Genomic DNA, 15,112 nt, shown 5'->3' on the forward strand with positions numbered 1-15,112 from the left:
ACGAGAATTTGCCAAGTGTAAGAACTGGAATCGAGGCATCATCCAAGATCTTCTTGATTGTACTGAGAGTCTAAGCGATTTCTCATCATAATTTCTTTTGTTGTTTTTCTTCCATCAAGAATTCTGGAAAGCTAAAATTTCCTTTCTCGTCTTCGAATTGCAACTTGGGTCTCAGAGAGGGGTGATTCTAACTCCGGGCGTGTAATCTGTGCCAGAAAGAGACCAAGGCCTGGATTTTCCAGTCCCGCCACTGCGGTAGAGTCGGCAGCCTAGCCAAAAGCCCACTGATTTTCCTTGGGACCAGACAATCCTGGTGGTAGCCAGGGCTGGAAAAATCAAGCCCTTACTTGACAAAACAAAATATGAAATTCTCCGAAGTGGAGGAGACCCAGGAGATCCATCCACTGCTGGAATATTACTTACAGCATATTTAAATCTATCTTGAATCTACAGTATTGGGGCACTGAACCGGCACCTGTCCATCATTCATAATATGAGAATTTGCTAAGTTGCACTTTTGGCAATTGAAGTTGGGATTTCACTATTCATGCCTCCTTCCCAAATAGTTCTCTACCCTCACCTCCTCCTGTAAAGGAGCTTTAAGGCCATTCTGGGTTTTAATTCTAAAAGCCACTTGTCATCCTCAAGTACTTTGTTCGCAAGTCGAATCTTCTTCCCATGTCAACCTGGGCCAACTGAGCTTCACGGCTTTAGTGCGGTCGAAAAGAGAAGCCCTGTTGGTTCTCTATGTGTGCTGGTTACTGGACCTGTGATGCTGATTACAATGTTCCCATGTCTAATATGAAGCCAGACAGATGCACCACCTGGTCAATGGGAGGGAGCGGGAATTCAGAAGCAGAATGTCATGATTGGAGACTTGTGGAATGGATATCCAGTATTCAGGTAAGTAATAAGGTGAAGTGGAGCATTGAGGTAGGGCGAAGTGTGAAGGAAGTAACTGTGGCTGAGGAACCTGGGGTAAGGTTGCCTCATGAGGCCTAGAGGAATTGGATTAAAAATTAAACGTTTGCCTGCAAGACCTCTTCGGGCCTATGATACACACGGCTTGCAGGCATGTCAGACCGGTAGGGAGGTCATCACTTGTCCTGCTCAGGCCTTGGACTAAAAGAGCAAATCATGTTGCAGTGAAATCATCAGGCTTCGCCCTGCATATTTATAATTGGCTTACCACCTTGGGAAGGTGCCTTCCTGGCTAGCAAAAGAGCAGGTTAATAGGTACAGCAGGAAGGCAACAATATCAGAAGAGATAAGTCATTCCTCCCTTTTCAACTCCCCCTGCCTTCTCACCTGGCTCTGGCATACAGAGTTAGCATTGAGCCCTTGAGTTTCAACTTTTTTATCCAGTAATTTTTCAGTTCTTTGTGTTACTATTACATTTATTCCTTCTGGCTAAGAGGTTGCTGGCCTAATATTTGTGAACTCTTTATCATCCTGATATGTTTAGTGTCCAGTGGGCTATCTCAGTCTTCATTATACACTGCACCAACAAGTTAAGTTTCTTAAAATATACACAGTTACATGGAAAGAGTTTTAAAATGACACTTTTCCCCATAACCTTGGAATTGTAGAGTGTCTCAGTCATCTCATGTCACAATATTTCTAGTATATCAGATCTCTACCAGGAATGGAAGAATGACAAAGAATTTGAAATCTCACTTATGTCAATGTTTATTTCTTTCAGCCTGCAGTAAGCTCGACCTAGCCGACATCATCTTCCTAATTGATGGATCAGGAAGCATAAATGCCAAAGATTTTCTGAAAATGAAACAGTTAATCGGTGTTTTAGTTAACAAAACCAACTTGGGGGTAGATAAAGTTCAAATTGGTTTGGTTCAATTTAGCTCCAAGCCCATGGCAGAGTTCCAACTTAATGGACATTCAGCAAAAGCCGACCTACACAGAGCCATCAATGGCGTGCAGCAGATGGGAGGGCACACTTACACAGGTCAAGCGCTGACCTTTACAGCGGATTACTTTGATAAGGCCAGAGGGGGTCGGCCTGGTATCCCACAGTACCTCATAGTGATAACTGATGGAGAGGCGCAGGACGAGGTCCTTCAACCAGCTAGAACCATAAGGGATAAAGGCGTCACTGTGTTCGCCATGGGCGTTTTCAATGCTAACAGCACCCAGCTTCTGGAAATTGGAGGAGCTTGGGATAAAGTTCACTATGTTGAGAACTTTGAACTACTGGAGGAAATAGAACAGCAAGTTACATGGGAGATTTGCACACATAAAGGTGAGTAAAAGTTTACACATGACTTTAAAGACAATGGGTGGAGTCTTACCTTTCCTTCACAGAGTGTGGCAGCGAGTGGGAAAAGCAGCTTTGAAGGCGTTGGCACCAACGGCACTTTCTCCACCATTTCGTCAGGAACATAGTGCAGAAAACTTCAAGGGGCGAATCCCACGATGTCACACTGGCGAGGTGGGCTCTGATTGAGCACGACCCACCAGCAACTTAGTTTTATGAAAATCTGGAGATCGGGGCACCATTTGTAAAGGCTGCACAAAAGTTAAAATGGAACCCAGCCCCCCAATGCAATTGCCCCCCGGCAGTGCCGGGGTGGGGGGGGGGGAGTGCCAGACATGACCCTCTTCCCCCGCCCCCCCCTCCCCCCGAGTGATGCACTCGCTCCTCCGGTGGGAGTCTGTCCGCCAGATGCACGCCGTGGGAGATCAGGGTGGGGGGACGGGCGGGGAGAGATGATAAGGTGTGAAGGCCTGATAATGTATTAGAAATGTATTAGAATGATGTTCCCGACGTTAAACGCTGCTGTTACATTATGTCACTGGCAGGGGTGAGGACAATCGCTACGTGACTTTCCACCAACGTAAAATGCGATTTGGGCCTTTCGCGAGAATTTCCGCTCTTGTTACCGAACCTGCCCGAAAAGAGTGTCAGCAGAAAATCCCAGCCGGGCCTTGCACTTGCTTTTCAAAGCAGTAGGTCTTGCACCTATTACACCAGCGATAGATATACTACTTGTTAACAAGTGAGGATCAGGCCCCTCAGAAATGGCACAGTTCAAGGATGTTTTTCTCCTATAAATCTTATAAGCATTCATTCAGCTGTCTCATTAACAGTGTATTTTTAAACAAGTTGTTGACTGCAGTAAACAAGCACACACATTTGAATGCATTAAGCAGCATGTTACAAGAAGAACTGTTAGTATTTTACTGAATGTGAGTGCAGCCAAATCGGCTTCCAATTTGAAGTTGCTTAACAGGTAGAGAATTAAACAATCCAGCCCCCTTTAAGCCTGTTCGATCATTCGATCAGATCGTGGTTGATCTGCACCCCAACTCCGTTTTCCCAATGTTAATCCAAATGCCATGCCCTCACCGAACAACATTCTACTAATCTCAGCTTTGAAATCTCCAACATTCACAGACATTTAGTGGAGACATTTCCAATGTTTTATTATCCTCTGCTGGGGGGGAAAACGTGCAGCCTGACAATCTGATGAGCAGATCTTCCTTTAGTTGAAATGTAATGGTAATTTTGTTTGATCTTCAGCTTACTTACTGGAAGGAGAATCATCAACCAGTCATGGATAAATATGATTTGTTTTCCTTTCTGTGCCTCCAGTTGTCTAGGTTTAAGCTGTGAGATTTCCGACCAAAAGCCCCTCTATCTTCTCCTTTTTAACCCATTTCTTTGGTCACCTGTCCTAATGTGATTTGATGGGTGGTGTTTTCCAGCCCCCCCCCCCCTCCCTCCCTCGCATGTTTGCAATGGAGGAGGCAGCCCACCACTAATTGGCAGCGGGATCTTCCTAACCCGCCAATGTCTGCACGGCTTTGCGTGCCCTGCGCTCTCTGCTGCTGGGGAACGTGCTGCAGGGGGGGTGGTCGCCATCGGCTGGGCCGGAGGATTCCCCCACTCCGGCAGAAAGGGCCGGAAAATTTCGGTCGATGGTCAACTTTTGTCTGATAACATACACTTCCATCGAGAGCCACTTTACCATGTTAAAGGCAGTATGTAAATCATTGTCAATTTGTTTATCACTTCACCTTACTTTCGGAAAAATAGACCAAACAAGAGGTATATTGAATGAAATTGCTTGTAAAATGGCGGCCACTGTGACTGCTAAAAATACCCAGTTGATGTCTGTTTTTTTAAATGATCTGTTTTTATGTTGTTTTTTGCTGACAGATTGGTGCGGGGCACAAGCCGCAGACATCGTTTTTGTAATCGACGGATCAGAAAGCCTTTCTGCTGTTCAGTTCAATCACATGAAAGATTTCATGGTAGGGCTGGTGAATGGTTCTGATGTTGCTGCGGACAAGGTTCAGTTTGGAGCTGTGCTGTACGGTGATAACCCTCAAACTGTCTTCCAACTCGATCAGTTCACAAATAAAAACGGCATCCAGAATGCAATCAATGGAATGAATCCCGTGGGTGGATCCACCCACACAGCAAAGGCCCTCAGTTATGCTAAAGGCCTTTTAGATCCGGTAGAAGGTGGCCGAAAGCAATTTGGGGTGCCGCAGTTCCTCCTGCTCTTTACCGGCGGCAAGATGGAGGATAAGCAGCAACTAAAATCTGCAGCTGAGGTCATCAGGAACTCTGATATTAATATTTACGCTATTGGTGTAGAAAATAAAAATAAAAATCAACTGCTGCAGATTGCTGGATTTCAAGATAACCCCTTCTATGCCCTGGAGTTTGAAACCTTGGGACCCCTGATGAAAGCCATGTTCCAGAAGTTCTGTGACGATTCTAAGCCCGGTATGTGATTTGGGAAAACCGAATGGGTTCTGTCAGTAGGGTGGGCAATGGGTGGGTAGATGACACTGTTTTCAGTGAGGGGCAAAAGAGAAGTGGGTGAGGTCGGGGGAATGGGTTGCCAGGCCCCTCTACCCTGTTTCCTTCTACTAACATTCCACGATTGCTGGGAAATTGGAAATCCAACCTGTCCATTCTGGACTTACTTGTGTAAACGTTCTGAATTTAGCTGGTTTGGGGTAGGTTGATGCATATCCGCCTCCCTCCACTCTGAGATCATCCAGAGTTAGGTTAATTGAAATAAATGGGCCTAGCCTTGAGATCACATTGGTCCAAGTATGTGAAGAGGGCAAAGAGAGGAGAATCCATGGAATCCCTACAGTGCCGATGGAAGCCATTCGGCCCATCAAGTCTGCAGCAACTCTCCAAAAGAGCACTCTACCTGGGCCAACTCTCCCGCCCAATCCCCGCAACCCCGCACATTAATCACCTGACCTGCACATGTTTGGACTGTGGGAGGAGATCGGAGCACCCAGAGAACGCAGACACAGAGAGAATGTACAAACTCCACACAGTCACCCAAGGCCGGAATCGAAACTGGCGCCGTGAGGCAGCAATGCTAACCATTGTTCCACCGTGTCGCCCCTGATATCTGGGTCAGGAATCACCAAAAACGCGGCTAAGTGTTGACGCCGGCGTCAATGGGCCTCTTGGCCCAGCGATTCTGTAGCCCACAGGGGTCAAGCGCGGAGCTGGAGTGTTCCACACAGCTCAGGCGGCGATATGCGGCCCTGCACTGCCAACCGCAGGTCCACGCATGCGCGAGGCGGCCACTTCCGCGCCGGCACCGCGCAACATGACGGAGCCACTCAGCGGGCCGGCATGGAAGAAGGTAGGCCCCCCCATATCGCGCGCGCCCGACGATCGGTAGCCTCCGAAGGCGGGCCTGGCCTTCATGGAGGGCGCCCCTGAAGTCTGATCCACCCCCCCTCCCCCCCCCCCCAACCAGGACGGCCAATGCGGCTGCGGGTCTGAGCTCCCGCCGGGTGGAACCATGTTAGAACCATGCCGGCGGGAACTCGGCCGGTCGACCGTGGAGAATCGCCGTGGGGGCCTCTTTCAACGGCCCCCGACCGGTGCCGCGTCGACCGCGAGCGCATGACTGGTGGCGATTCTCCGGTCGCCGGAGGTTTGCGTCCTGGCATCGGACCCGATCGTGGGTCTGAGACCCCACGCCGAGCGCGATTTCAGAGCGGAGGCTCGGAGAATCCCAGCCCTGATATATCTGATATTTTGCTGATTGCAAATATGGCAAGGGTTATTTTTGCCATAGTACGCATGCAAACACTTTGCTTCCTTAGAAATGCTGGATGTTTGAAGGTTTTTTTTCGCTCATTCATTGGAAAGGCTCCTTACCCTACTCTAATTGCGCTTGAGAAAGTGAGCCATTTTCCTGAACCTCCACTGTCCTTGTGGCGTAGATACACCCAGAGTGCAATAAGGGAACAAGTTTAAAGATTTTGACCTGGCAACAATAAATATTTCCAGGTCAGGATGTAACTTGGAAGGATCGTTCATGTGGGGGTGCTCTCGTGCACCTCTATTTGGGAGAGTTCCTGAGTTTGCAAGGTGCTGTCGAAGGAACCTTGGCGAGTTACTGCAGGACACCAAGTGGATGCCACTTCCCTGCTGCCACTGTGTGCCACTAGGGGAGGGAGTGAATGTTTAATCATGAATGCAATGGGCGTTCCTGATGGCCAATGCCATGATCCATCATTTCATCTGAATCTGTGTTCAAATCAGCATTCAGTACCCATTTTTATACCCTAAGCCCCCTCCCCAGCTCCCACCAGCTCATCTTGGTATGCAATCATGGTGGTGCCATTAGAGACTGGTGGTCAGGTAGAACAACTACCCAAGTGCGGGGGTGATCTGACCCCACCCCCCCCCTCCACGGACCCTTGTAATAGGGAGACACCCTCTATGGATCCCTGTAATAGGGTGACCCCCCAGGGACCACTGTAATAGAGAGACCCCCTCAGGGACCCAAGTAATAGGGGTCCCTTATATTTACTCCTGTAATGTGGAGACCCCTCTGATGGATGCCTGGAATAGTGGCAGTGCATTATGGGGAGGGGGGATGGCCCTCGGTTGGGCTCGGGTGATCTCTCTCAACCTGGAATCGTGGACCTCACGTGGACCTTCTCGGGAGAGTTACTCCCTTGGACCACCATGAGGTCCACCACGCCAAAGCCACGTTGGTAGAGATCACACACAAGTGATCCGCGCTCACCTGATTCCCGGCCGTAGAGACCGGGGAATCATGGAGGGCGAGAGCATAGGGTCAAGGGCCCTCTAAATGGGTAATTTAGACCCATTTGCATTCATTTACATTCCCCTGCCACGCGCGGTCATGAACCTCATTCCCACGGCTAGTGGGGGGTCGGAGAATCGTGACCGGGTTGGCGCCCGGCGTCGTTCCCGATTTTTCCACGATGCCTGATTCTCCATCCCACCAGGGAACGCGATCCGGGCATCCCGAACGGAGAATCCCGCCCCTTTTTTCGCTAAAGTCCTGTTCACACATCACCCATGTCCACAGTGACCGACATTTCCTCAAAGGTAAAATTCTTCGCCTTCTGTTAAAATCCCTACATCGCTTTGCTTTTCATTTGTTGCTATAGCCTCTTCCACTTCTGTAACCTCCCCAAATCCCTTTGACTTCAACGTCTTTTCCATCCCTCTTTCCCATGCTGCAGCCAAAATTTCCGCATCTCCCTCTCTCCTATAGCCGAACCCACCTTCAAAGCCATCTGTCCAAACAAACCTTTGATTGTGATTTCTGATTGTTTCCACTATGAGAGTGGTTGCTCAGTGGTAACGCCCCTGCTCCTAATTGGGAAAGTTGCAGGTTCAAGTGGTAGACCAGAGACTTGAGCACAATATCTAGGCTGACAATCCAGCGCAGGACGAAGGGAGCAACCACCCTGTCACTCTCATTCACTGTCTTTTGCATGAGAGGTTAAATAGAGGAGGCCTCGAGACGTTAAAAACCCATGATATGGTTTCGCCGGAGAGCAGTACCTCTCTGCGATGTCCGAGCCAACATTTATCCTCCAGTCAACATCTTTAAGCAAGTTATTGTCATGTTGCTTTGTGGCACCTTGCTGTGTGAAAATTACCTGTCATCTTTTCTACATGACAACAGTGACTGCACTTCAATCAAACCCCGCAGGATGTAAAACAGTTGAGACATCCTGAGTGATAGAAATCCAACTTCCTTGTTCCTCTACATGTCTATCTTTCAAAATTGCTACCAGCAATTGGGAAATTCCCAAAGATAACCTTTGTAGGCTAATACAACACTGTCGAACTCTCTAAAATGGTGTTAGAAGCACTCGCGATCGTAAATTTCAAAGCGAAGTAGATAGCACTGTTAAGGGGGGAGGAAGTGCAGGACTTTGGGGAAAGAGTAATCGAGTAGAAGATATCAGATAGCTTTGTCAAAGAGCTGACACAGGCACAATGGACTGGATGGCATCTTCTGTGATGCAAGTTTCCATAAGGGGGGGACTATATAATCTCCTGTGATTTGCACCCATGTAAGGGTGGATGGATAAGGCACCAGCCAGATCTTCTGCCCTTAGGTGCTTTGAGGCCATTAATCGGCAAATTAAAAGCCAGTTATGGGCCTCATTCTGCCTCCGTCACAATAACAAGTATGGCTGGGGAAGGCGGAATGACAGAGGCCAGCCCATTACTTTTGCAACTCTGGTTAAAAAGCAGGAAGGAAGTGGAGAGGAGGGGGGATTCTTCCTTTGGGGACAGTGTGTTGCTGTGCCTATCGACTTGAATGTGAAGCCTTGCTAGCAGCTTGTTAAGGCCGCAGCCAGCATGTGGCTGCTGCAGGGCAGCCCATTTTAAAATCAACAGGCTCAAGGCTGACTTTTCTACTAGAGTCACCAAAAATGGCAAGAAACATAGAATCCTACAGTGCACAAGGCCATTCGGCCCACCAAGTCTGCACCCAACCTTGGAAAGCCTAAATTGCCAGGGGCAATTTAGAATGGCCAGTCCACCTAACGTGCACATCTTTGGACTTTGGGGTTAGGTGAGTGAGAAATGCTCCCCTGGCAAATTTCACCCCTTAGATTGTCCTTGTATTGTGAATGATATTGGGGTCAAAAATGGAAAGTTTCCCACGGCATAGAGATTGAAAGCATTAATATATTTTGTAGTCCTGAGTGACTTTGTGTTTTCCTTTTGTAGATTGTGAAGTTCATGAAGCAGATGTTGTTTTTCTGATTGATGGATCGGGAAGTACTTCTGCAAGTGACTTTAAGCGCAAGAAAGATATCTTGAAGAGTGTGGTAAAGATGTTCAATACTGGTCCAACGAAGTTTCAGTTTGCTGTTGTCGAGTACAGCACAACCCCAGTCACCATCTTCCAACTGAATGGCACCAGTGGCCAACATGACCTTTTGGATAGAATCGAGAAAATCCAACAACTGTCCCAAGGAACCATGACTGGGAAGGCCCTTCAGTTTGTGATGGATTTATTCCAACCTACAACAGGAAGTCGAAAGCTGCAAGGGGTCCCTCAACACCTCCTGGTGATTACAGATGGGAAGTCCCAAGACAGCGTGGTTGTCCCCGCCAACAGCTTAAGGAAGGAAAACATCAATGTTTTTGCCATTGGTGTTGGAAAAGCAAACGAAAATGAGCTGCTTCAAATTAGTGGAGCGCCGGAGAGAAAGATTTACGTTGAGAAATTTGCTGAGTTAGATCAGATTAAAAGCAGAATTGTTCACAATCTCTGTGTCCCGCCAGCAGAAGGTCAGTGGGCTTTGTACAATATTCCAAATTGCAAATCATTTTTGTGCAGTATTGTAATGATATTTATTAACTTTATGTCCAGTGTCTCTGTTTACCATGAAAGGAAATTAAATGCAGTTTGGCATTAGTATTTCTTAATAAATTGAAATGTTCTTTCCTTTTGGTTCTGCATTAAAGATCCTAATATATGTCGAGAGGGACGCGGAGGTGATGTGCAATTCTGGTACATCTGAGACGAATCAAAAAATGCTGCAAATATTCAGCAGCACAGGCAGCAGAGAAACAGAAATTCATGGGGAGGTGGAGGGGGTGGCGTATTACTCGCCGGCCCTCCATCAACCCCATTGCCAACATGAGTCGCCAACCCAACTAAGATTTCTTTGTTAAAACGTTGCTCCACGGCAACACGCGCTGTCAGTGGGCTAAACTCGGTGAGAGTGAGGCTTCAGTCTCTCACCCTCAAGAGCTGCAGGCCAATCTGATTGACAGGCAGTCCAATCTAGCAGTTCCGGCACCGCCACAACTGAGTAGTGGACACTGCCGGGACTGCAAGTAGGCCCTGTGAACATGGATGCTGGAGGCAGGTAAGACGGGGGTTATTGGATGGGGAGGGATTGGGGAGCCGGTTCTGGAGACCAGGCATTTTGGAACAAAAGGAGTGTGACATCTTGGGAGTGGGTTGCCTCCGATGCACACAGGGCAACCCCTTTCCTACAAGGGTAGTTATTATGGGAGACTTTAACTTTCCAAATATTGACTGGAAAAGATATAGTTCGAGTACAATAGATGGGTCGTTTTTTGTACAGTGTGTGCAGGAGGGTTTCCTGAAACAATATGTTGACAGGCCAACAAGAGGCGAGGCCATGTTGGATTTGGTTTTGGGTAATGATCCAGGCCAGGTGTTGGATTTGGAGGTAGGAGAGCACTTTGGGGACAGTGACCACAATTCGGTGACGTTTACGTTAATGATGGAAAGGGATAGGTATACACCGCAGGGCAAGAGTTATAGCTGGGGGAAGGGCAATTATGATGCCATTAGACGTGACTTGGGGGGGATAAGGTGGAGAAGTAGGCTGCAAGTGTTGGGCACACTGGATAAGTGGGGCTTGTTCAAGGATCAGCTACTGCATGTTCTTGATAAGTATGTACCGGTCAGGCAGGGAGGAAGGCGTCGAGCGAGGGAACCGTGGTTTACCAAGGAAGTGGAATCTCTTGTTAAGAGGAAGAAGGAGGCCTATGTGAAGATGAGGTGTGAAGTTTCAGTTGGGGCGATGGATAGTTACAAGGTAGCGAGGAAGGATCTAAAGAGAGAGCTAAGACGAGCAAGGAGGGGACATGAGAAGTATTTGGCAGGAAGGATCAAGGAAAACCCAAAAGCTTTCTATAGGTATGTCAGGAATAAGCGAATGACTAGGGAAAGAGTAGGACCAGTCAAGGACAGTGGGGACAGTTAGTGAACTCGCCAACATTGAGGGCATTTAAAAGTTTATTGGATAAACATATGGATGATAATGGCATAGTGTAGGTTAGATGGCTTTTGTTTTGGTGCAACATCGTGGGCCGAAGGGCCTGTACTGCGCTGTATTGTTCTATGTTCTATATTCTAACTGTTAACCACTTGAGTTTACAAATGGCCTACCAATTCCTGCTCACCTGCTGACATGGGTGTGCATGTGGGGGGGGGGGGGTGCTGGACAGCATAATATGTGGCTTAACTAGCTTGGTAACAAGCTCAAATGTCCTTTAATTATTTATTTAAAAATTGTGGGCGTGCTGCTGATTTTGGAGCCTTCCCACTGACCATTTTATGTGGACCTGGGCAGGAACGTGGTGAGCTAGCCAGGGGAGGGTCATAAAATCCAGCCCCATGGCTCAGATTGATGACCTTTCATTGGTTCCATCTAAAAGATGCACCTAAAGACCCTTGTCTGCACCTCATCCTTTCCCCAAAGCTTCTTAGGCGCCCTGAGGACTCAGTGGCCAATACACACACACCCATCCTTCCGATTGGTCAGAGATCATGGTAGTAGGGCCTTGTCTATAACCATGTGCTCCAGTTCAATACCCTCACGGCACCATTTGATCCGCATGCTGGTAACATGTTGGGACAATGTGTCTTCTTCACAGCACATACAGAAGAAGTTACAAGATACAGCATAAAGCAGACATCCACTCTGTTTCGATGCCCAGAGGCCTCAGACTATCATCATTAGGATGTTATTTCATTTATCCTCTGCCCACCCGTGCACTTTCTTCTGCTGCTCCTGCAGTAGTTTACAATTCCTCAGGAGAAGACTCACCTTCCGCCTATAATCCAGACCCCCAACATTCACCGGTTTTCCACAGAGTGCTCCCCCCCAATACGGTAACTAGGCAAACACAGGTGCAACCCATGATTCAGAGCTGAACATGCTACAAATGAGCAATCAAGTGTAATATTATGTGACCAAAATAATGCTCTTCATATTCAGTCTATGAGAATGATCCATTCCGAATGTTGATTTGATTTGATTTGCCACATAATTATGTTGTTTGAATATTTAACGTTTCCATACAAAGCCTTTTTCCCCCCTGAAATGGCAGATGCTGCTGATGTGGTATTCCTGGTCGAAGGAACTCAAGATATTCAAGAATTTAAACAGATCCAGAATTTTATGATGGGAATTACAGCAGAGTTGAACATTGGACTCCACAAAAACAGAATTGGATTTGCTCAGTTTGGTAGGGATATAAAGACTGAATTCCTACTGAAACAAAATGCAAATAAGAAGGACGTGTGGAATTACATCAAGAGTTCCAGCTTTCAGGGCGGAGCATCGCTGGATATAAGACGTGCCATCGACTATCTGAAAACAACTCAATTCATTCCATCGGCTGGGAGTCGTAAAAATGAAGACATTCCCCAGATCGCTGTAGTAATTACTAAAGCATCATCACAGGCTGATGTTAAATCACATTCCCAAGTTTTAATCAAAGATGGTGTGATAGTTGTCTCCATTACCATATCTGACATTGTTCAGCAACAAATAGGACTCAATTCTTCATCATACCCTTTTATTTTCCAAAGTCTTTACTTGGATGACCCGCACCAACATTCAGGAGACGTGGCTCACATGATACGAAATATAATTAAAAAAGAGAATCAGCGCAGACAACCATCAGGTAAAACACAATCTATTACTTATGGAAGATGAGTTACCTCTTGCAGAAGTGTCTGTATGTTTCTTATTTAATGCCCCCTTGAATGCATCTTCTGATTGTGTGGTCATGCTGTGCATATGTTGGGCAGGAATCTCTATCCCGTTTTCTAGTGCGGCGCGCCGCCACCGGCAGCGGGATCTTCCGTCCCGGAAGCCAGCCGATGGGGTTTCCCATTGTGGGCACCCCCCCACAATCCGCAGGCGTGACTGTGCTGCCGGTTAAGCGGAGGATCCCGCCGATGGAGAATCCTGCCCATTAGCTTTCAGGAGAAGCCCTGTTTGTTGCTGGATTCTCCCTGGCACAGACAAAACAAATCTCTGATTAGAGCATAATGGATAACATTCAAACAATAAGTCAGCGCCTCTTCTGCAATCCTGGTCATCTGGTAAACTGTTTCATGAGATTATGTTACGTTAAGATAACTGGAGCGCTGTGTGAGATGCAATCCTGCAGTGTCCTTTTAGCTCTCCGAGCTGAACTCAAATTGATGAAATGGAAATTCTCTTTTTTTTGCTGGCCACAGTGATCCAATATGAAGGGATTGGACAGTTTAAACCTCACATTGGGGGCATGATTTGCCATAATGTTATGCTCAGCACCAATCTCGTTGTGCAGGGAGAATCACAAGAGAGGCCGAAATAGGGCTTCGTGCCAGGCACAAAATAGCACGTGAGTCACGCGACCAGCGGCCCCCAGGAGCTACCTGGCCAACGAGTTCAGCTCGCTACTGCTGAAAACATTTCTAAGTATGGGCTAGACCGGGGAGTAACTCCTCAAGCCCCCAAATGATGACTAAGTGTGGGTGAATACTAAGTGTGGATCTCACCCAAAAAACCGCAGGAAACACCCCATCAAACTCCTGCAAAATTATGCCTGACCATTTTCTGAGAGAATCACGCCCGGGGTGTAAGCCTACCATGTAAACCAGCTGATAATTTGAAACTCAGGTTACAAACATAAGTTTTTTTTATTAATTTAAGGAACGTGTGCTCTGCTGTCTAGGTCAGCATTTATTGCTCATCCCTAATTACCCTTGAAAAGGGTCTGGTGAGCTGCTTTCTTGAACTGTTACAGTCCATGTGCGGCAGCACAGTGGTTAGCACAGTTGTTTCATAGCTCCAGGGTCCCAGGTTCGAGTCTCGGCTTGGATCAGTGTCTGTGCGGAGTCTGCACGTTCTCCCCGTTTCTGCATGGGTTTCCTCCCACAGTCCAAAGATGTGCAGGTTTAGTGGATTGGCCATGCTAAATTTCCCTTAATGTCCAAAAAAGGTTAGGATGGGTTGTGGGGATAGAGTGGGGTGCACTTTCCAGGGGCCGGTGCAGACTCGATGGGCCGAATGGCCTCCTTCTGCACTGTAAATTCTATGATTCTATGTAGTGTAAGTACATCCACAGTGTTGTTAGCATCAGGATTTTTACCCAGCAACGGTGAAGGAATGGTGATATATTTCCAAGTCAGAATGGTGAGTGGCTTGGAGGAGAACTTTCAGGTGGTTCCCAAGTACCTGCTGCCCTCTCCTTCTGGATGGTAGTGGCCATGGGTTTGGAAGGTGCTGTGTAAGGAGCATGGTGAGATCCTGCAGTGCAGACTATAGACGGTACACACTGCTGCCATTGTTCGTTGGCTGTGAAGGGAGTGAATGTTTGTGAAAGGGATGCTAGTCAAGTGGGCTGCTTTGTTCTGGATGGTGTCCAGTTTCTTGAGTTGTTGGAGCTGCACTCATTAACTTAGTTGCCACATTCAAGACTCCAAAATGACAGTATAATTTTTGAACTGATTAACCCGCTGAAGCAGGTTTTCTAATCTGATACCTGAGCCACAGTACTCCAGGGAACTGACTGACCAGTCAATCTGGTTTTCTGGCGGCACCCCTGGCATCGGCCTATCGTTGGGACCTTGTTGTTCGGCTGCAGGTAACCCATTGAATAGATGGTGTAATGTATGGACAAGTGACAGAAAGTTTATTTTTGTTGCGTTGTGCTTTCCAAAGTTCACTGAGACTTTCTCTCCTGTCAATATTCTCCACCTTCACTCTACCTCTCTATGTAAACCAGTGGTGGACAACCTGCAGCCCAGGGACCACATGCATTCCATTACGGTTCTGTGTACAGTCCACAAGACATTTTGTTGACTGTTGCCCACACACAGGGTTGCCATATTTCGCTGATTTCCATCTACGTAGTTTTTTTCCTACTTGCATACTGGAGGTGATACACACATAAAGCAAGGGCAATGAAGTGTGATGCATGCTGATTGTATACAACAATGGCTGTGAGAGCTTTGCACTCCCTCTGCCTCCAAAGTGTAACTATTTATTTTGT

The 15,112-nt window shown here is 47.3% G+C and overlaps 1 protein-coding gene across 1 annotated transcript in view; it reads left to right on the forward strand.

Annotated features, from left to right (window-relative positions):
- Positions 1–15,112, forward strand: part of LOC140425486 (collagen alpha-6(VI) chain-like) — a 185,276-nt gene that overhangs the window by 33,237 nt on the left and 136,927 nt on the right. The window contains exons 6-9 of the mRNA XM_072509804.1: positions 1,703–2,260; positions 4,181–4,756; positions 9,023–9,589; positions 12,173–12,751. Of these exons, the coding sequence (XP_072365905.1) occupies positions 1,703–2,260; positions 4,181–4,756; positions 9,023–9,589; positions 12,173–12,751 (2,280 nt within the window). The remainder of the gene's footprint in view (positions 1–1,702; positions 2,261–4,180; positions 4,757–9,022; positions 9,590–12,172; positions 12,752–15,112) is intronic.

This window comes from Scyliorhinus torazame, chromosome 6 (genome assembly GCF_047496885.1).
Source record: "Scyliorhinus torazame isolate Kashiwa2021f chromosome 6, sScyTor2.1, whole genome shotgun sequence".
Taxonomy (NCBI): Eukaryota; Metazoa; Chordata; class Chondrichthyes; order Carcharhiniformes; family Scyliorhinidae; genus Scyliorhinus; species Scyliorhinus torazame.